Genomic DNA, 23195 nt, shown 5'->3' on the forward strand with positions numbered 1-23195 from the left:
GGACTGGACCACTGACTGTGTCCACTGTTATGTTTCATAAACTCTCTCTAAAGGAAGAGACAGACAGGGCAGACTGTTGAACGGCCCTGCGCTGTCCCTAAATCACATACGCCATATCCTACACACTTCATTTCTTTTCTCCACTGATCTGATGTGCTAGAGCAACCACTTCCACCCCCCCTCCAGAGGGTTAAGACACCGACAGGACGATTCTCTTCTCTCCTCAGCCTGTAACCATGGTACCGCAGGGAGTCACAGCGGAGACGTTGAATGGTTTCATTTCTTTCCATTATCTGATGCTGCGTCCATCTTCACAGGGATATCCACTAGGCTCGGGTCTTAACTCTTAGTACCAACACATACGGCAACTTTAATCCTCCAATGTCTCGCATCGCAAACATCCTCAAAGCATAGTATGACCTAAATGTGTTGTAGAAGAAGACATCTGGTTCATTATTGTGTGTGTGTATGTATGCATGTGAGTGTGTGTATGTTTGCATGTGAGTGTGTGTATGTATGCATGCGAGTGTGTGTATGTATGCATGCGAGTGTGTGTATGTTTGCATGTGAGTGTGTGCATGTGAGTGTGTGTATGTATGCATGTAAGTGTGTGTATGTTTGCATGTGAGTGTGTGTATGTATGCATGTGAGTGTGTGCATGTATGCATGCGAGTGTGTGTATGTATGCATGTGAGTGTGTGTATGTATGCATGTGAGTGTGTGTATGTATGCATGTGAGTGTGTGCATGTGAGTGTGTGTATGTATGCATGTGAGTGTGTGTATGTATGCATGTGAGTGTGTTTGCACGTGAGTGTGTTGGTGTAAACAGCCATACTAATAGATGCATTGAGAGTAGGCCCAGTCGTTTTTACATTTACATTTACATTTAAGTCATTTAGCAGACGCTCTTATCCAGAGCGACTCACCTGCATCTTGCGGAGCTGGGAGAGTTGTTTGCGTAGGTCGGTGGCGTTCTGCTGCAGGTCGTGGAGGTGAAGCTGCATCTGCAGCTGGGTGACGGTGGTGACCTGGCTGTCTCCGGTGGGAGGGGGGGGCATCAGAGCCAGCGGGGCCGACGGCGTCAGAGCTGACAATTACAGGACAGAACACAGGTTATGAGGAAGTTAGAGGAAACTGGGTTATTTACAATGCTGTATGTATAAAGACATCTGACACACTACAGAAGATACATGCACACACACACGCATACGCACACGCACACAGTTCCACACGCAGTCTTGGGCGCACAGGTAAAGGATCCCAGCTCAGTTCCTGGACAGAGGTAGACTGAAAACGAAACAGAGAGAGCCTGTTGATGGTGCGAGGAGAATATCCTTCTGAATCTCAGATGTATGAACATCCAGACAGACCCAGAATGAGTAAGGGACCAACAAGACAGGACCAGAGATGGGGTAGAGAAGAGTATAGACAGACCTGACCTCTAGGTAACCAACCAAAGGGAACATAAGAAGAGAGACACATCACCACCAATACTGAACCTGTGACAACACCAGACACCCACCCAGGGGCAGAGAGATGAGAGGAGAGATAGAAGAGAAGAGGAGAAGAGTCGAACTACCTTTCTGCTTCAGCCGCCCAGCTGTAACACCGAAGCAGTGAACCATTAACCAAAGATAAAGAGAGAGAAGAGAGAGTGGAGGAAAACTGGGAGTAATCTTCAAGGTTTACATTGCCAAGGGCAAATGTGGACCCCTGGACACTTCCTCTATCGACTATTGCTGAGAGAAAAATGGCTAATTCAACAGCTTTATTTTTTCTGGTGTTATTTCATGTCAAGGAGAGGCATCAAAGGCAGTCGTGTCCTTTCGCTGGCCCTTTGAAGGTCTGGCCATTGAACAGCAAGTCTATGCAGACTCACTCATGCTAAACGGAGGCATGAGGAACAGGGGAAGAAAGAGATCTGGAGAGAGAGAGGGAGTGAGAGAAAAGAGAAATACAACAGAAGAAGAAAGGGAAGGAAATGTGAGAGAGAGATATTAGAGGAAGCAGGGACAGAGGGATGGGTTTGTGTCTAGGTTGCGAGTTGAGGGAGATGTCATTCAATGTCTGCTGAGGTTTAAAGACCAAGAGCCATCTTATCTGTTAAAATAACGGGTCTATGCCTGGCCCAATGGGAAATAGATTTTTAATTTGACCTTTTATTTAACTAGGCAAGTCAGTTAAGAACAAATTCTTATTTTCAATGACGGCCTAGGAACAGTGGGTTAACTGCCTGTTCAGGGGCAGAACGACAGATTTGTACCTTGTCAGCTCGGGGATTTGAACTTGCAACCTTTCGGTTACTAGTCCAACTCTCTAACCACTAGGCCTAGTGGTCTGAAAACTGATCTGAAAACTAAGCTCAACTTGAACTATTGTAAATGGTTAACAGGACGGGACGCAGTCTGACTACAAGATCAAACTAAAACCCAATTCACCTCAATCTAGTTTGAGCTAGAACTTCGGGCGTGGTACTCACTTCCAGTGGCGGAGCCGTCGCTGTTGGATTCGGTCTTCTCGCTGGAAGAGAAAGGGAAGGGCCGTGAGAACTCCGAGCCCTGGTCCGGAGGGCAGCCCGCCATCATGCAGAGACGCAGTAGGCCGCATCTGAGGAGGGCCACAGGGCAAGGCAATTACAGTGCTAATGCCAACACCTGTACTATACTTACGCATGATGTACTTACACTACAGAGTGCTTTATGCTGGCCACAGGGCAAGGTCACTATTACCAGCCAATTACAGTGCTAATGCCAACACCTGTACTATAATCATGTACAGTACTACTATACTGTAGTAATGTACTTGAACGTATTCTGGTCTATTAAACAACGATATAGCATCCTGAGACCAGTCATGTATTTCTGTGCTCGTCCTGTCATGGTCTACTGCTGTAGTAGCATATACATCTATGATTGGCTCTGTGTGTTTGGGTCTTACGTGGTGTCACTGTCGGGTGCTTTGGTCAGTACACTCTGAACCAGGCCTGTCAGACTGGCTATCTGTTTCTCCATGGCCTCCATACGGTCCAGACGGTCCGCGCGGTCCCTGGAGAAAGCCAGCAGGTTAACACACGCTGGTCAGTTAGGTTCACACACACACACACACACACACACACACACACACACACACACACACACACACACACACACACACACACACACACACACACACACACACACACACACACACACACACACACACACACACACACACACACACACACACACACACACACACACACACCAACATGGAAGCTCATGCACCCACACATCCCACAGTAATGTCAAAATGTACTAGTACACACTAGAAAACACCTAGCGAAACACATACTGTATAGAAGAAGCATGAAATCTCAAACCACACACACACACATACACTCACACACTCACCTGGACTCAGAAGTCTCTCCATGGAGTGGGGAGCTGTATCCGGGCGCAAACCTGCTCCCGTCCCCTCCCGGCCCGGCCTGCAGGGCCAGAGGGTCAGAGCTGGAGCTGGGCCTGGACTTGGGGCTCTCCACAAACACGGAAGAGGGGGCTGAGTCCTTGCGGAAGTTCTGCCTGACCGGGGAGGCTCGGCTGGGGGAGCTAGAGTACGAGTCCCCCCTGTCCCTCAGCTGCATATCAGGGATCTTCTGTGGGGAGGAGGGGGGCATGCGGAAGCCCATACCCAGTGTGGCTGAGGAGTAGGAGTCGGAGTAGAGGGGACCTCCAGGCTTGTACAGGGCGTCCTCCAGCTCCCCCTGCAGGGCGGCAGCAGAGTAGGTGCTGAGGGAGCGCACAGAGCCGCGGCGGTACAGCCCACCGGACACGGGGAAGCCAAAGGGGTCTCCGATGGCGGCCAGCGACTGTGTGGAGGCGATGCTGAGGCGGCCCTCGTGTACCAGGCTGTAGGGGTCGGCATACAGCCCCTCCTTTACCAGCATAAGGTTCTTCCCAGAAACCTCCTCGTCGGGCTTGACGTCACGGCGCTCCAGGATGGAGCTAGGGGAGGAGGACAGGCCGGTGTTGTGGCCCCCGTGGTGGGAGCCGGCTCCTGGGTGGTGGGAGTGCTGGGGCTGGTGCTGCTGTGGGTGCTGCTGGTGCTGGGAGTGTTGTTGGAGCTGGGGGTGACTGCCCGGCCCGGCGAAGGAGGGAGGCCGACCCCCACTGTAGGACAGACGGGAGCGGGCTGGGGAGCCGGAGGGGGGCGAGGCGGAGGAGGATGGCAGGGTGTTGAGGCGGCGGGTGGGGGAGGACTCTCGGGACGTGTACACCAGATCCCTCTGAAACGACATCAGGGGCGGGGGTGGAGGGTAGGTTACCATGGATACCAGTGGATGAAAACGCTGTGCTCCCCCTCTGTGCCAGACTGACAATCAGAGGATAGGAAATCACACTGACATTGGACAGTCTGTGGCAGCCTGGGCTCATCAACGCAATCATAGCATCTTTATACAAGCCAACATCAAATACCAGCACACAATCAACACGTGATTCAAGTCTAGAGTAATGGATCTATCCAAGAGTACAGTGAGGCTTATGGGATATGGGATTACCTACATGTATTGACTGTCACCTTACAGTGTAATAACTAAGGCTGAAAATGAAAGAGCTTAAAAGAGGGGCCCAGTCCAGCCTTACTGTTTCTTTCTTCTCCTTGCACTCATCCAGGAGAACCACCGAGCTGCATTTAACCAGCCCAACTAAACCCACCGGATTACAAAGAGCTGGTATTCAGCACGTCTCCATATCTGCACATATCCATTTCCTCTCTATTGAAGAGAAGCGAGAGAAAGCAGGAGATTAAACCACTCCTGGTTCATTGGAATGAATGTGAGGAATTTCCTCATCCACCACCGGGTCTTTCTTCTCTCCTCCACCGCTTGCCTGGGTGGTCAAAAACTTTTTATATTTTCATATTCTGCATCTCATTATTCCTCTTTCTCTCCTGTTTGTTTTTACTGCATCTCCCACTTTTTCAATTCCTCTTTCTCTCATGTTAATGTTTTTCCTCAACCTCCAGTAATTACCTCTCTCTCCTGTTTATGTCTTTCCTCAACCTACAGTAATTACCTCTTTCTCCTGTTTATGTCTTTCCTCAACCTACAGTAATTACCTGTCTCTCCTGTTTGGTCTTTCCTCAACCTACAGTAATTACCTCTCTCTCCTGTTATGTCTTTCCTCAACCTACAGTAATTACCTCTCTCTCCTGTTTATGTCTTTCCTCAACCTACAGTAATTACCTCTCTCTCCTGTTTATGTCTTTCCTCAACCTACAGTAATTACCTCTCTCTCCTGTTTATGTCTTTCCTCAACCTACAGTAATTACCTCTCTCTCCTGTCTTTCCTCAACCTTTATGTCTGTTTTGTCTTTCCTCAACCTACAGTAATTACCTCTCTCTCCTGTTTACCTGTCTCTTTCCTTTCCTCAACCTACAGTAATTACCTCTCTCTCCTGTTTATGTCTTTCCTCTTTCTCTCAACCTACAGTAATTACCTCTCTCTCCTACAGTAATTATGTGTCTTTCCTCAACCTACAGTAATTACCTCTCTCTCCTGTGTCTTTTCAACCTACAGTAATTACCTCTCTCTCCTGTTTGTCTTTCCTCAACCTACAGTAATTACCTCTCTCTCCTGTTTATGTCTTTCCTCAATCTACAGTAATTACCTCTGTTTATGTCTTTCCTCAACCTACAGTAATTTTATGTCTTTCCTCAATCTACAGTAATTACCTCTCTCTCCTGTTTATGTCTTTCCTCAACCTACAGTAATTACCTCTCTCTCCTGTTTATGTCTTTCCTCAATCTACAGTAATTACCTCTCTCTCCTGTTTATGTCTTTCCTCAACCTACAGTAATTACCTCTCTCCTGTTTATGTCTTTCCTCAACCTACAGTAATTACCTCTCTCTCCTGTTTATGTCTTTTCCTCAACCTACAGTAATTACCTCTCTCTCCTGTTTATGTCTTTCCTCAACCTACAGTAATTACCTGTCTCTCCTGTTTATGTCTTTCCTCAACCTACTCTCTCTCCTGTTTATGTCTTTTCCTCAACCTATTGGTCTTTCCTCAATTACCTCTCTCTAATGTCTTACCTCTCAGTAATTACCTCCTCCTGTTTATGTCTTTCCTCAACCTACAGTAATTACCTCTCTCTCCTGTTTTGTCTTTCCTCAACCTACAGTAATTACCTCTCTCTCCTGTTTATGTCTTTCCTCAACCTACAGTAAATTATGTCTTTCCTCTCTCTCTCTCTCCTGTTTGTCTTTCCTCAACCTACAGTAATTACCTCTCTCTCCTGTTTATGTCTTTCCTCAACCTACAGTAATTACCTCTCTCTCCTGTTTATGTCTTTCCTCAACCTACAGTAATTACCTCTGTTTATGTCTTTCTCCTGTTTGTCTTTCCTCAACCTACAGTAATTACCTCTCTCTCCTGTTTATGTCTTTCCTCAACCTACAGTAATTACCTCTCTCTCCTGTTTATGTCTTTCCTCTTTCCTCAACCTACAGTAATTACCTCTCTCTCCTGTTTATGTCTTTTTCCTCAACCTACAGTAATTACCTCTCTCTCCTGTTTATGTCTCTTCCCTGTTTGTCTTTCCTCAGTAATTACCTCTCTGTTTATGTCTTTCCTCAACCCAGTTTACCTGTCTCTCCTGTTTATGTCTTTCCTCAACCTACAGTAATTACCTCTGTTTGTCTTTCTCCTGTTTATGTCTTTCCTCAACCTACAGTAATTCCTGTTTATGTCTTTCCTCAACCTACAGTAATTACCTCTCTCCTGTTTATGTCTTTCCTCAACCTACAGTAATTACCTCTCTCTCCTGTTATGTCTTTCCTCAACCTACAGTAATTACCTCTCTCTCCTGTTTATGTCTTTCCTCAACCTACAGTAATTACCTACAGTAATTCTCTCCTGTCTTTTTATGTCTCTCTTTCCTCAACCTACAGTAATTACCTCTCTCTCCTGTTTATGTCTTTCCTCAACCTACAGTAATTATCTCTCCTGTTTATGTCTTTCCTCAACCTACAGTAATTACCTGTCTCTCCTGTTTTGTCTTTCAACCTACAGTAATTACCTCTCTCTCCTGTTTATGTCTTTCCTCAACCTACAGTAATTACCTGTCTCTCCTGTCTTTCCTTTACAGTAATTACCTCTCTCTCCTGTTTATTCTTTCCTCAACCTACAGTAATTACCTCTCTCTCCTGTTTATGTCTTTCCTCAACCTACAGTAATTACCTCTCTCCTGTTTATGTCTTTCCTCAACCTACAGTAATTACCTCTCTCTCCTGTTTATGTCTTTCCTCAACCTACAGTAATTACCTGTCTCTCCCGTTTGGTCTTTCCTCAACCTACAGTAATTACCTCTCTCTCCTGTTTATGTCTTTCCTCAACCTACAGTAATTACCTCTCTCTCCTGTTTATGTCTTTCCTCAACCTACAGTAATTACCTCTCTCTCCTGTTTATGTCTTTCCTCAACCTACAGTAATTACCTGTCTCTCCCGTTGGTCTTTCCTCAATCTACAGTAATTACCTCTCTCTCCTGTTTATGTCTTTCCTCAACCTACAGTAATTACCTCTCTCTCCTGTTTATGTCTCTCCTCAACCTACAGTAATTACCTCTCTCTCCTGTTTATGTCTTTCCTCAACCTACAGTAATTACCTCTCTCTCCTGTTTATGTCTTTCCTCAACCTACAGTAATTACCTCTCTCTCCTGTTTATGTCTTTCCTCAACCTACAGTAATTACAGTCTTTCCTCAACCTACAGTAATTACCTCTCTCTCCTGTTTATGTCTTTCCTCAACCTACAGTAATTACCTCTCTCTCCTGTTTATGTCTTTCAACCTACAGTAATTACCTCTCTCTCCTGTTTATGTCTTTCAACCTACAGTAATTACCTCTCTCTTTCCTCAATCTACAGTAATTACCTCTCTCTCCTGTTTATGTCTTTCCTCAACCTACAGTAATTACCTCTCTCTCCTGTTTATGTCTTTCCTCAACCTACAGTAATTACCTCTCTCTCCTGTTTATGTCTTTCCTCAACCTACAGTAATTACTCTCCTGTTTATGTCTTTCCTCAACCTGTAATTATCTCTCCTTGTCTTTCCTCAACCTACAGTAATTACCTCTCTCTCCTGTTTATGTCTTTCCTCAACCTACAGTAATTACCTCTCTCTCCTGTTTATGTCTTTCCTCAACCTACAGTAATTACTCTCCTGTTTATGTCTTTCTCCTGTAATTACCTCTCTCTCCTGTTTATGTCTTTCCTCAACCTACAGTAATTACCTCTCTCTCCTGTTTATGTCTTTCCTCAACCTACAGTAATTACCTCTCTCTCCTGTTTATGTCTTTCCTCAACCTACAGTAATTACCTGTCTCTCCCGTTGGTCTTTCCTCAACCTACAGTAATTACCTCTCTCTCCTGTTTATGTCTTTCCTCAACCTACAGTAATTACCTCTCTCTCCTGTTTATGTCTTTCCTCAACCTACAGTAATTACCTGTCTCTCCCGTTGGTCTTTCCTCAATCTACAGTAATTACCTCTCTCTCCTGTTTATGTCTTTCCTCAACCTACAGTAATTACCTCTCTCTCCTGTTTATGTCTTTCCTCAACCTACAGTAATTACCTCTCTCTCCCATTGGTCTTTCCTCAATCTACAGTAATTACCTCTCTCTCCTGTTTATGTCTTTCCTCAACCTACAGTAATTACCTCTCTCTCCTGTTTATGTCTTTCCTCAACCTACAGTAATTACCTCTCTCTCCTGTTTATGTCTTTCCTCAACCTACAGTAATTACCTCTCTCTCCTGTTTATGTCTTTCCTCAACCTACAGTAATTACCTCTCTCTCCTGTTTATGTCTTTCCTCAACCTACAGTAATTACCTGTCTCTCCTGTTTATGTCTTTCCTCAACCTACAGTAATTACCTCTCTCTCCTGTTTATGTCTTTCCTCAACCTACAGTAACCTCTCTCTCCTGTTTATGTCTTTCCTCAACCTTACCTCTCTCTCTCCTGTTTATGTCTTTCTCAACCTACAGTAATTTCCTCAACCTACAGTAATTACCTGTCTCTCCCGTTGGTCTTTCCTCAATCTACAGTAATTACCTCTCTCTCCTGTTTATGTCTTTCCTCAACCTACAGTAATTATGTCACGCCTTGGTCATTGTATTTTGTGTTTTCGTTATATATTTGTTCAGGCCAGGGTGTGACGGGTTTATTGTGTTGTCGTATTGGGGTTTTTGTAGGCATTGGGATTGTGGTTGATTAGGGGTGTGTCTAGTATAGGTTTGGCTGCCTGAGGCGGTTCTCAATCAGAGTCAGGTGATTCTCGTTGTCTCTGATTGGGAACCATATTTAGGTAGCCGGGGTTTCACTGTGTATTTCGTGGGTGACTGTTCCGGTCTCTGTGTAGTGTTCACCAGATAGGCTGTAATTAGGTTTCACGTTCCGCTTGTTGTTTTTTTGTATTTATTAAGTTATTTCATGTATCATCGTTTCTTCATTAAAGAACATGAGTCCTGTTTATGTCTTTCCTCAACCTATTTCATGTATCTGTTTTATGTCTTTCCTCAATTAAAGTAAACTCCTGAGTGACAACCACGCTGCATTTCGGTCCGACTCTTTCGACTGTTTATGTCTTTCCTCAACCTACAGTAATTACCTGTCTCTCCTGTTTATGTCTTTCCTCAACCTACAGTAATCTCTCTCCTGTTTATGTCTTTCCTCAACCTACAGTAATTATCTCTCCTGTTTATGTCTTTCCTCAACCTACAGTAATTATCTCTCCTGTTTATGTCTTTCCTCAACCTACAGTAATTATCTCTCCTGTTTATGTCTTTCCTCAACCTACAGTAATTATCTCTGTTTATGTCTTTCCTCAACCTACAGTAATTATCTCTCCTGTTTATGTCTTTCCTCAACCTACAGTAATTATCTCTCCTGTTTATGTCTTTCCTCAACCTACAGTAATTATCTCTCCTGTTTATGTCTTTCCTCAACCTACAGTAATTATCTCTCCTGTTTATGTCTTTCCTCAACCTACAGTAATTATCTCTCCTGTTTATGTCTTTCCTCAACCTACAGTAATGTCTTTTACCTACAGTCTCTCTCCTGTTTTGTCTTTCCTCAACCTACAGTAATTATCTCTCCTGTTTATGTCTTTCCTCCTCCTCAACCTACAATTATCTCTCCTGTTTTGTCTTTCCTCAACCTACAGTAATTACCTCTCTCTCCTGTTTATGTCTTTCCTTACAGTAATTATCTCTCCTGTTTATGTAATTACCTCTCTCTCCTGTTTATGTCTTTCCTCAACCTCAAATGTCTTTCCTCAACCTACAGTAATTACCTCTCTCTTCTGTTTGTCTTTCCTCAACCTACAGTAATTACCCTTCTTTCCTGAAAATTGCAAAACTATGTTATAATACTTTTATTGCATCTGCAACATAATAGAGTATTCTTATCACTATTGTGTGTGTTCTACTGAGGATGGGCCTCTGGGAGATAACACTGACAGAGGAGATTTACCATGTCTTTGGGTGATAAAACCTAAAGAACATTCCAGAGCATGAGTTAACGTTTTTGTTCTATACCGTATCAGAGAGAGATGGTTCCAGTTTGGAGTCGGAGGGCCAGACACTGGTCTCTACACAATGAAAACTGTTGACACAGCAGATACTGTCTGCTATGTATTATAGATATCTTTCATACAAATCTTAACTTTGTGACCCATTCTATGTATCTGCTCGTCATGTAGGTCAAAAGGGGTGTATCTTGGCTATAAAAGACCTTTTGTCTTGGGGCTCTCAACGAATCATCTGAGCGTGAATCGTCGACCAGCCATGACCAGTCATCATTATCGTAGAGCTCTTGTCAGGATTTGGCCAGGGTTGTTCCGGTTTTTGGTCACTAGATGCCCCCATTGTGCTTTTTGACTTTTTGTTTTTCCTTTATCCCCATTATTATTTGCACCTGTGCCTCATTTTCTCTGATTGTATTTAAACCCTTAGTTTTCCTCAGTTATTTGCTCTGTGTTTGTATGTTAGCACCCAGCCCAAGTACTCTGTGATCTCTTGTTGATCCCGGTGGACTCTCTTGTGGAATTCTGTTTTTTTGTTCTTGTTTATTTATTTTTGAGTATCTTTTGAGGCTTTTTATGCTATACCTACCACCTTGTGGATTTACATTTTTGTCTTGGAGGATTACCTTTGTTCTTGTGGAATTCCTTTAGAGGTTGTGGAGTTACATGTTTTCCTGAAGGACTTCACTTTTTTACTTCATTAAATACACTGTCTCAAGTACTGCTGTGTCTGCCTCATCTTCTGGGTTATGCCGACTATTCGTGGCTCAGTTGGTTAAGTGACTGTTTCTCACTCTGGAGACCCGGGTTCGTAACCGGGTCCTGACAGCACTCAATCGATTCACTTTATATGTGTGTGTTGTATTGACCTGCTCCCTTATTAATAAGTTAAAGATTTAGTTGAAGTATAACTCTGACTCGTGTGATAAGTTTCTCTCTCCTCATTTGATAGTAAAGAAATTAACCACCACAACACACACACACACACACACACACACACACACACACACACACACACACACACACACACACACACACACACACACACACACACACACACACACACACACACACACACACACACACACACACACACAATCATGAATATTGCACCAGCCAGGCCTTTCAATGTTCTTCAAAGGCCTGGCTTTACAGCATCATCTACCCTCCTAGAAATAAGAACTCTCTATGATTTAATGGAATCTAGTTCATCTGGGATACTTTGGTGTTCCTCCATACACAATTTAAGGATTTTAGTATGCCTGCATGCACACACGAAAACACACTCATCCGCACAGACAGAGACAGAGACCCACCCACCCACCCATACACACACACTCTAATTATTTGCATAGGTAATGGCTGATTCATCCTCAATGTAGTGTGACTATTACAGATGGTAGGGACTGAAAACACAACAACTTCAAGGTTCCTTGAACTAAACCAAAACAGAGACATGCACAGGGGGTGAAACAAGCTCATCTCCCTGGGCAACATTGTTATTTAGTGTCCAGGCAGCATATGGTGCTCATGAAGATAAAAGTACTGCCCAGCTTGAGTATCTGGAGAAATAACCCATACGCCTCCACAATCCTGTCAAACGTACTGTTGCAACATAAACACAAAAGAGCTGTTGCACCTTCAAAGGTCAAAGCCCAATAGTAGTGTGACAGTATCAGTATATTAGAATTCAGAGTCCTACATCTCCCTATCAGACGCCCAGCCCAGCTCCACCCCCCCCCCCCTCACCCTTCTCACCCCTTCCTGTCTCACCCTCAGGTCCCCGTTGACCAGGTGTGTGGCGGGGTAGGAGGCGTAGATGGGCTCCTTGCGGTAGATCTTGATGATGCTGCGGTCCTGGATGTCCCGGATGTCCTCCAGCTCGTAGAAGACGTTTCGCGCCTCGTCCTTGATCAGGATGGCCGTGTTGGAGGACTTAAGCATCCCTGCCGTCAGCTTCTGGGGGAACATGTGCACGATGAGGGCGTGCAGCGTGTCCAGGCTGCTCAGCTCGTGGGTGATGTGCACCCGCCGAGTCTCATCCCCAAACTGCAGGAACAGCACGCCTGGAGAAGGAGAGTGATGAAGAGAGAGAGGGGAAGAGAATTTATCGTATATTTTTAAAATCTTTTCTGACTTCCTTTAACAGCTAGAGAGAGATTATGACAGTGGGAAAGGTAGAGAGAGGCTGGGTCAAAGGGCAGTAAGTAGGCCGGATTTGAACCTATGCCGACACTGTAGATGTGTTGACCACACGTGGCCACGGAGAGAGAATTTAAAGTCAAGGATGAAGGTGGCATGGGAGATAATAGAACAATAGAGGAAGGGGTGATGAAAGTCAAAGGAAAAGGAGAGAGAAATAAAGGGAAGGTCTGGTTGATAAATAGAGGAGGAGGAGGTGGGAGTGAGAGAGTGCCACTGTCCTAAAGCACTGCCTAAACTCCTCTTCCAAAGGGCTCATCATCCCTCACTGTCACTGCTTTTACAACGCTCTGTTTCTCCCTGCGTGCTTAGCATCGCCTACACCCACCAATGTTTATAAGTCTGATCCATCCACACTGTAAAGCTGTCCCAACGATTAGTTCACAATTATTTTACTGTAGTCCACACTGTAAAGCTGTCCCAACGATGAGTTCACACTTATTTTACTGTAGTCCACACTGTAAAGCTGTCCCAACAATTAGTTAATTCTTATAATACTGTAGTCCACACTGTAAAGCTGTCCCAACGATGAGTTCACTCTTATAATACTGTAGTCCACACTGTAAAGCTGTCCCAATGCTGAGTTCACACTTATAATACTGTAGTCCACACTGTAAAGCTGTCCCAACAATGAGTTCACTCTTATAATACTGTAGTCCACACTGTAAAGCTGTCCCAATGCTGAATTCACTCTTATAATACTGTAGTCCACACTGTAAAGCTGTCCCAACAATGAGTTCACTCTTATAATACTGTAGTCCACACTGTAAAGCTGTCCCAATGCTGAGTTCACACTTATAATACTGTAGTCCACACTGTAAAGCTGTCCCAATGCTGAATTCACTCTTATAATACTGTAGTCCACACTGTAAAGCTGTCCCAACAATGAGTTCACTCTTATAATACTGTAGTCCACACTGTAAAGCTGTCCCAATGCTGAGTTCACACTTATAATACTGTAGTCCACACTGTAAAGCTGTCCCAACGATGAGTTCACTCTTATAATACTGTAGTCCACACTTTAAAGCTGTCCCAACAATGAGTTCACTCTTATAATACTGTAGTCCACACTGTAAAGCTGTCCCAATGCTGAGTTCACTCTTATAATACTGTAGTCCACACTGTAAAGCTGTCCCAACAATGAGTTCACTCTTATAATACTGTCGTTCACACTGTAAAGCTGTCCCAACGATGAGTTCACTCTTATAATACTGTCATTCACAGTGTAAAGCTGTCCCAACAATGAGTTCACTCTTATAATACTGTAGTCCACACTGTAAAGCTGTCCCAACAATGAGTTCACTCTTATAATACTGTCCCTGTAAACAATGAGTTCACTCTTATAATACTGTCGTTCACAGTGTAAAGCTGTCCCAATGATGAGTTCACTCTTATAATACTGTCGTTCACAGTGTAAAGCTGTCCCAATGATGAGTTCACTCTTATAATACTGTCGTTCACACTGTAAAGCTGTCCCAACGATGAGTTCACTCAATATGACTCTGTAGCAGAAATAAATGAATAATATGTCAGGATTTGAATCATGACTTAATGTCTATGAACATATGATCTCTGTGCTAATAATGAAATGCAGTGCAGTGTATGGCTGTATATGGTTGTCGTGTCCCAGATATGTAAAGTGAGGCGTGGATGATCCAGTGTTGTGTTAGCAGTAACGCACCACAGGGCAGGCAGGCAGAGAATCATCACACTCATCTGAGGGTGCGAAGAGACACCAGGCTGTAGGTTACATGACTAACCCAGGAGCTGTGTGATTGGTCCCTGATAAAAACACCCAGCCGGGAGTGCATCATTTACGCTTCTGAAATGGCTACAAAATATGCAAATGTAATCACGATTCAATCATTTCGCAATAATTTGAATAGTGGATTCAAATAAAGCATAACCACAAAATGCAAAAGGAATTAGGAATAATGATTTACTATGCAAGCGGATAAGGTTTGATAAGATAGCAGATAAACTAGGTAAATGTTAATATGAAAATGGCATGAAGCCATTCTGATTAGATGAGTAAGTTGAAGTCCACAAAAGCTTTGGGATGAGGAAAATGTTGCCTCAGCTATGTATCTGCTAAAGGCTGTTACATGGTCATGTTTTTGTCGTGCAGTGGCGGTTGGTGACGTTTAAGAGGAGGGAGGATGATTCTTTTTTTCATGGACATGGCCTTATTTCTATTACAGCATATTGGATGACTGTCATATACTGTATATTCCAATCACCCAGTTCAATGTAACAGCGATAGGTTTAGACTACTATATGATACTTTAATTTGACCTATACCCAGCATGAGTTTCTATTGGACAAATTCAGGTATGTTTATCCCCGTTTTGTTCCATATCCCCGTTTCGTTCCGGTGCCTTCTTCTAAAATGACACCGGAAGAAATGGCAGCAGCCCAACCAATTATGCTATTATTGTAATGAACTTCGTCTGTTGTTTGTAGAAAGTCAGACCGAAATGCAGAGTGTAGGTTACTCATGACTTTTAATGAAGCTAATACGGTACATGAAATAACGGAAGAAGAAAACAACAAACGAATGAAACTAATACAGCCTATCTGGTGACTAACACTAAGACAGGTACAATCACCCACGAAATACAACGCGCACTCAGGCTACCTAAATACGGTTCCCAATCCGAGACAACTAGAATCTGTTATGCAGGTGAATGAGGACCCAAAAGCGACTTGGCGAAAACAGAGTTTTTAATCCAGTAAAGTTACTTTACAAACAAAAGGCATAATACTACTCGTAATGACGAGAACAGACTGGAGACTTGATCAAGAACTGCAGGTTGCCTCGGGAAGGCACTAGAACGTAGCAGACTCAGACACCTGCTCACCACGCAGCATCTGAGGGAAACACGACACGACAGGGCAATACATAGACACAGCACGGTGAACAATAGACAAGGATCCGACAGGACAGGAACGGAAAACAAGGGAAGAAATAGGGACTCTAATCAGGGGAAAAGATAAGGAACAGGTGTGGGAAGACTAAATGATGATTAGGGGAATAGGAACAGCTGGGAGCAGGAACGGAACGATAGAGAGAGGAGAGAGAGGGAGGGGGAGAGAGAGGGATAGAAAAAGGGAACGAACCTAATATGACCAGCAGGGGGAAACGAACAGAAGGGAAAGCATAATGACAAGACAATCTAAGACAAAACATGACAGTACCCCCCCACTCACCGAGCGCCTCCTGGCGCACTCGAGGAGGAATCCTGGCGGCAACGGAGGAAATCATCAATAATTGAATGGTCCAGCACGTCCCGAGACGGAACCCAACTCCTCTCCTCAGGACCGTAACCCTCCCAATCCACTAAGTATTGGTGACCCCGTCCCCGAGAACGCATGTCCATGATCTTACGTACCTTGTAAATAGGTGCGCTCTCGACAAGGACGGGAGGGGGGGAGGGAAGACGAACGGGGGTGCGAAGAAAGGGCTTGACACAGGAGACATGGAAGACAGGATGGACGCGACGAAGATGTCGCGGAAGAAGCAGTCGCACAGCGACAGGATTGACGACCTGGGAGACACGGAACGGACCAATGAACCGCGGAGTCAACTTACGAGAAGCTGTCGTAAGAGGAAGGTTGCGAGTGGAAAGCCACACTCTCTGGCCGCAACAATACCTTGGACTCTTAATCCTGCGTTTATTGGCGGCTCTCACAGTCTGTGCCCTGTAACGGCAAAGTGCAGACCTCACCCTCCTCCAGGTGCGCTCACAACGTTGGACAAACGCTTGAGCGGAGGGAACGCTGGACTCGGCAAGCTGGGATGAGAACAGAGGAGGCTGGTAACCCAGACTACTCTGAAACGGAGATAACCCGGTAGCAGACGAAGGAAGTGAGTTGTGAGCGTATTCTGCCCAGGGGAGCTGTTCTGCCCAAGACGCAGGGTTTCTGAAAGAAAGGCTGCGTAGTATGCGACCAATCGTCTGATTGGCCCTCTCTGCTTGACCGTTAGACTGGGGATGAAACCCGGAAGAGAGACTGACGGACGCACCAATCAAACGACAGAACTCCCTCCAAAACTGTGACGTGAATTGCGGGCCTCTGTCTGAAACGGCGTCTAACGGGAGGCCATGAATTCTGAACACATTCTCGATAATGATTTGTGCCGTCTCCTTAGCGGAAGGAAGTTTAGCGAGGGGAATGAAATGTGCCGCCTTAGAGAACCTATCGACAACCGTAAGAATCACAGTCTTCCCCGCAGACAAAGGCAGACCGGTAATGAAGTCTAGGGCGATGTGAGACCATGGTCGAGAAGGAATGGGGAGCGGTCTGAGACGACCGGCAGGAGGAGAGTTACCCGACTTAGTCTGCGCGCAGTCCGAACAAGCAGCCACGAAACGGCGCGTGTCACGCTCCTGAGTCGGCCACCAAAAGCGCTGGCGAATAGACGCAAGAGTGCCTCGAACACCGGGATGACCAGCTAACTTGGCAGAGTGAGCCCACTGAAGAACAGCCAGACGAGTGGAAACAGGAACGAAAAGGAGGTTACTAGGACAAGCGCGCGGCGACGCAGTGTGCGTGAGTGCTTGCTTAACCTGTCTTTCAATTCCCCAGACTGTCAACCCGACAACACGCCCATAAGGAAGAATCCCCTCGGGATCAGTAGAAGCCACAGAAGAACTAAACAGACGGGATAAGGCATCAGGCTTGGTGTTTTTGCTACCCGGACGGTAAGAAATCACAAACTCGAAACGAGCGAAAAACAACGCCCAACGAGCTTGACGGGCATTAAGTCGTTTGGCAGAACGGATGTACTCAAGGTTCTTATGGTCTGTCCAAACGACAAAAGGAACGGTCGCCCCCTCCAACCACTGTCGCCATTCGCCTAGGGCTAAGCGGATGGCGAGCAGTTCACGGTTACCCACATCATAGTTGCGCTCAGATGGCGACAGGCGATGAGAAAAATAAGCGCAAGGATGAACCTTATCGTCAGACTGGAAGCGCTGGGATAGAATGGCTCCCACGCCTACCTCTGAAGCGTCAACCTCGACAATGAATTGTCTAGTGACGTCAGGAGTAACGAGGATAGGAGCGGACGTAAAACGTTCTTTTAGAAGATCAAAAGCTCCCTGGGCAGAACCGGACCACTTAAAACACGTCTTGACAGAAGTAAGAGCTGTGAGAGGGGCAGCAACTTGACCGAAATTACGAATGAAACGCCGATAGAAATTAGCGAAACCTAAAAAGCGCTGCAACTCGACACGTGACCTTGGAACGGGCCAATCACTGACAGCTTGGACCTTAGCGGAATCCATCTGAATGCCTTCAGCGGAAATAACGGAACCGAGAAAAGTAACGGAGGAGACATGAAAAGAGCACTTCTCAGCCTTTACGTAGAGACAATTCTCTAAAAGGCGCTGTAGAACACGTCGAACGTGCTGAACATGAATCTCGAGTGACGGTGAAAAAATCAGGATATCGTCAAGATAGACAAAAACAAAGATGTTCAGCATGTCTCTCAGAACATCATTAACTAATGCCTGAAAAACAGCTGGCGCATTGGCGAGACCAAACGGCAGAACCCGGTACTCAAAATGCCCTAACGGAGTGTTAAACGCCGTTTTCCACTCGTCCCCCTCTCTGATGCGCACGAGATGGTAAGCGTTACGAAGGTCCAACTTAGTAAAGCACCTGGCTCCCTGCAGAATCTCGAAGGCTGATGACATAAGGGGAAGCGGATAACGATTCTTAACCGTTATGTCATTCAGCCCTCGATAATCCACGCAGGGGCGCAGAGTACCGTCCTTCTTCTTAACAAAAAGAACCCCGCCCCGGCCGGAGAGGAAGAAGGCACTATGGTACCGGCGTCAAGAGACACAGATAAATAATCCTCGAGAGCCTTACGTTCGGGAGCCGACAGAGAGTATAGTCTACCCCGAGGAGGAGTGGTCCCCGGAAGGAGATCAATACTACAATCATACGACCGGTGAGGAGGAAGGGAGTTGGCTCGGGACCGACTGAAGACCGTGCGCAGATCATGATATTCCTCCGGCACTCCTGTCAAATCGCCAGGTTCCTCCTGAGAAGTGGGGACAGAAGAAATGGGAGGGATGGCAGACATTAAACACTTCACATGACAAGAAACGTTCCAGGATAGGATAGAATTACTAGACCAATTAATAGAAGGATTATGACATACTAGCCAGGGATGACCCAAAACAACAGGTGTAAAAGGTGAACGAAAAATCAAAAAAGAAATAGTCTCACTGTGGTTACCAGATACTGTGAGAGTTAAAGGTAGTGTCTCAAATCTGATACTGGGAAGATGACTACCATCTAATGCAAACATGGGCGTAGGCTTGTCTAACTGTCTGAAAGGAATGTCATGTTTCCGAGCCCATGCTTCGTCCATGAAACAACCCTCAGCCCCAGAGTCAATCAAGGCACTGCATGTAGCACCGAACCGGTCCAGCGTAGATGGACCGACATAGTAGTACAGGATCTAGATGAAGAGACCTGAGTAGTAGCGCTCACCAGTAGCCCTCCGCTTACTGATGAGCTCTGGCCTTTTACTGGACATGAATTGACAAAATGTCCATCAAATCCGCAATAGAGGCACAGGCGGTTGGTGATCCTCCGTTCCCTCTCCTTGGTGGAGATGCGAATACCTCCCAGCTGCATGGGCTCAGTCTCTGAGCCAGAGGAGGGAGATGGTTGCGATGCGGAGCAGGGAAACACCGTTGACGCGAGCTCTCTTCCACGAGCTTGGTGACGAAGATCTACCCGTCGTTCTATGCGGATGGCGAGAGCAATCAAAGAGTCCACACTGGAAGGAACCTCCCGAGAGAGAATCTCATCTTTGACCACTGCGTGGAGTCCCTCCAGAAAACGAGCGAGCAGCGCCGGCTCGTTCCAGTCACTAGAGGCAGCAAGAGTGCGAAACTCTATAGAGTAATCCGTTATGGATCGATCACCTTGGCATAGGGAAGCCAGGGCCCTAGAAGCCTCCCTACCAAAAACTGAACGGTCAAAAACCCGAATCATCTCCTCTTTAAAGTTCTGGTAATTGTTAGAACAATCAGCCCTTGCCTCCCAGATAGCTGTGCCCCACTCTCGAGCCCGGCCAGTAAGGAGTGAAATGACGTAAGCAACCCGAGCTCTCTCGCTAGAGCTGCCTCCTCATACATACGCCTCTCCGCTTTCGCTGCCTCTATTTCCTCCTTGGGACGGCGATATTCTCCCGGCTGCTCCCAGGGTCCTTGACCGTCTAATTCCTCCTCCCATGTCCAAATCTCCAAATGATGCATTCTCTCCCATTGCAACTGCTCTTCACGATTAACAGGGAGAGTAGGCTCAGGTCTGTTTCCTGACTCAGCCACTCTCTCTCTGCGCTTTCCCCTGTTACCTTCAGTTTTCGCTCTGTATAGCAATGCTTTCCTTCTCGATTCCATACGTGTATAGCCCTCTTCGCATTGCTGTAGGGAATCCCAGGCGGGCTCTTGAACTCGCTCTGGGTCGGCTGCCCACCTGTCGATTTCTTCCCACGTCATATAATCCCTGCTTCTGCTGTCCATATCGTCCTCCTTTAGCTCCTGCCAGTTCACACGCTGCTCGGTCTGTGAATCGTGGTGGGTGATTCTGTAATGAACTTCGTCTGTTGTTTGTAGAAAGTCAGACCGAAATGCAGAGTGTAGGTTACTCATGACTTTTAATGAAGCTAATACGTACATGAAATAACGGAAGAAGAAAACAACAAACGAATGAAAATAATACAGCCTATCTGGTGACTAACACTAAGACAGGTACAATCACCCACGAAATACAACGCGCACTCAGGCTACCTAAATACGGTTCCCAATCCGAGACAACTACAATCAGCTGACTCCAATTAGGAATCGCCTCAGGCAGCCAAGCCTAACTAGACACACCCCTAATAACACACACTCCCAATTAATACAAACCCTAATACGAAATACAACATATAAACCCATGTCACACCCTGGCCTACCCAAACATATAACAAAAACACAAGATACAATGACCAAGGCGTGACAATTATGTGTTTTTTTCTCACGTTATTTGTAACTTATTTTGTACATAATGTTTCTGCAACCGTAACTTACGGCAAAAAAAAGAGCTTCTGGATATCAGGACAGCGATCACTCACCTCGGATTAGACAAAGAGCTTCTGGATATCAGGACAGTGATCACTCACCTTGGATTAGACAAAGAGCTTCTGGATATAAGGACAGTGATCACTCACCTTGGATTAGACAAAGAGCTTCTGGATATCAGGACAGCGATCACTCACCTCGGATTAGACAAAGAGCTTCTGGATATCAGGACAGTGATCACTCACCTTGGATTAGACAAAGAGCTTCTGGATATCAGGACAGCGATCACTCACCTTGGATTAGACAAAGAGCTTCTGGATATCAGGACAGTGATCACTCACCTTGGATTAGACAAAGAGCTTCGGGATATCAGGACAGCGATCACTCACCTTGGATTAGACAAAGAGCTTCGGGATATCAGGACAGTGATCACTCACCTTGGATTAGACAAAGAGCTTCGGGATATCAGGACAGTGATCACTCACCTTGGATTAGACAAAGAGCTTCGGGATATCAGGACAGTGATCACTCACCTTGGATTAGACAAAGAGCTTCTGGATATCAGGACAGCGATCACTCACCTTGGATTAGACAAAGAGTTTCGGGATATCAGGACAGTGATCACTCACCTCGGATTAGACAAAGAGTTTCGGGATATCAGGACAGTGATCACTCACCTCGGATTAGACAAAGAGCTTCGGGATATCAGGACAGTGATCACTCACCTCGGATTAGACAAAGAGCTTCGGGATATCAGGACAGTGATCACTGACCTCGGATTAGACAAAGAGCTTCTGGATATCAGGACAGTGATCACTCACCTTGGATTAGACAAAGAGCTTCGGGATATCAGGACAGTGATCACTCACCTTGGATTAGACAAAGAGCTTCGGGATATCAGGACAGTGATCACTCACCTTGGATTAGACAAAGAGCTTCGGGATATCAGGACAGCGATCACTCACCTCGGATTAGACAAAGAGCTTCTGGATATCAGGACAGTGATCACTCACCTTGGATTAGACAAAGAGCTTCTGGATATCAGGACAGCGATCACTCACCTTGGATTAGACAAAGAGCTTCTGGATATCAGGACAGTGATCACTCACCTTGGATTAGACAAAGAGCTTTGGGATATCAGGACAGCGATCACTCACCTTGGATTAGACAAAGAGCTTCGGGATATCAGGACAGTGATCACTCACCTTGGATTAGACAAAGAGCTTCGGGATATCAGGACAGTGATCACTCACCTTGGATTAGACAAAGAGCTTCGGGATATCAGGACAGCGATCACTCACCTTGGATTAGACAAAGAGCTTCGGGATATCAGGACAGTGATCACTCACCTTGGATTAGACAAAGAGCTTCGGGATATCAGGACAGCGATCACTCACCTTGGATTAGACAAAGAGTTTCGGGATATCAGGACAGTGATCACTCACCTCGGATTAGACAAAGAGTTTCGGGATATCAGGACAGTGATCACTCACCTCGGATTAGACAAAGAGCTTCGGGATATCAGGACAGTGATCACTCACCTCGGATTAGACAAAGAGCTTCGGGATATCAGGACAGTGATCACTCACCTCGGATTAGACAAAGAGCTTCGGGATATCAGGACAGTGATCACTCACCTCGGATTAGACAAAGAGCTTCGGGATATCAGGACAGCGATCACTCACCTCGGATTAGACAAAGAGCTTCGGGATATCAGGACAGTGATCACTCACCTTGGATTAGACAAAGAGCTTCGGGATATCAGGACAGTGATCACTCACCTCGGATTAGACAAAGACTTTTTCTTCAACAAGCAGGACACACAGGACATTCTCCAAGCACCCGACAAGGCAAACATCCCAGTTATTTTCAAGAGGAAGAGACGCAGGTACAGAGGACACAGAGTGGAATGCCTCGTAAGGATCCACAGAAGGCGAGTAGGAAAGCTGCCAATACCGTCAAAACGCTGCACCGCTAAGATAGAACAGCACACTCCGGTAAGACGAGGGGGGGTCGGTCTGTTCATATTGGTAAATAACAGCTGGTGCACGAAATCTAAGGACACCTCTAGATTTTGCTCGCCTGAGGTATAGTATCTTGTGATAAAATGCAGACCGCACTACTTGCCTAGAGAGTTTTCAGCTATACATTTTGTGGCTGTTCATTTACCACCACAGACAGATGCTGGCACTAAGACCGCACTCACTCAGGTGTATAAGGAAATAAGCAAACAGGAAACCACTCACCTAGAGGCGGCGCTCCTAGTGGCCGAAGACTTTAATGCAGGAAAACTTAAATCAGTTCTACCTAATTTCCATCAACATGTTAAATGTGCAACCAGAG

The 23195-nt window shown here is 45.6% G+C and overlaps 1 protein-coding gene and 1 long non-coding RNA gene across 9 annotated transcripts in view; both read right to left on the reverse strand.

The window, feature by feature from the left end:
• Nucleotides 1-23195, reverse strand: part of LOC124015564 (SRC kinase signaling inhibitor 1-like) — a 239673-nt gene that overhangs the window by 33176 nt on the left and 183302 nt on the right. For 6 of the 7 annotated variants that reach the window (XM_046330878.1, XM_046330877.1, XM_046330876.1 and 3 more), the window contains 5 exons: nt 12319-12626; nt 3391-4265; nt 2939-3046; nt 2481-2608; nt 928-1088 (listed from right to left, as the gene is read on the reverse strand). In XM_046330878.1, the coding sequence (XP_046186834.1) occupies nt 928-1088; nt 2481-2608; nt 2939-3046; nt 3391-4265; nt 12319-12626 (1580 nt within the window). The remainder of the gene's footprint in view (nt 1-927; nt 1089-2480; nt 2609-2938; nt 3047-3390; nt 4266-12318; nt 12627-23195) is intronic. The other variant, XM_046330872.1, reaches the window with a different exon arrangement.
• LOC124015568 lies at nt 8872-10223 on the reverse strand. Of its 2 annotated transcripts, none has more exons than XR_006835188.1 (3): nt 10195-10223; nt 9036-9119; nt 8872-8940 (listed from the first exon to the last, which is right to left on the reverse strand). It is a non-coding gene; the product is annotated as an uncharacterized LOC124015568 (long non-coding RNA). The 2 variants fall into 2 exon arrangements; XR_006835187.1 differs by lacking the exon at nt 10195-10223 and adding an exon at nt 9633-9660.

Source organism: Oncorhynchus gorbuscha, linkage group LG26, assembly GCF_021184085.1.
Source record: "Oncorhynchus gorbuscha isolate QuinsamMale2020 ecotype Even-year linkage group LG26, OgorEven_v1.0, whole genome shotgun sequence".
In the NCBI taxonomy this organism is placed as follows: Eukaryota; Metazoa; Chordata; class Actinopteri; order Salmoniformes; family Salmonidae; genus Oncorhynchus; species Oncorhynchus gorbuscha.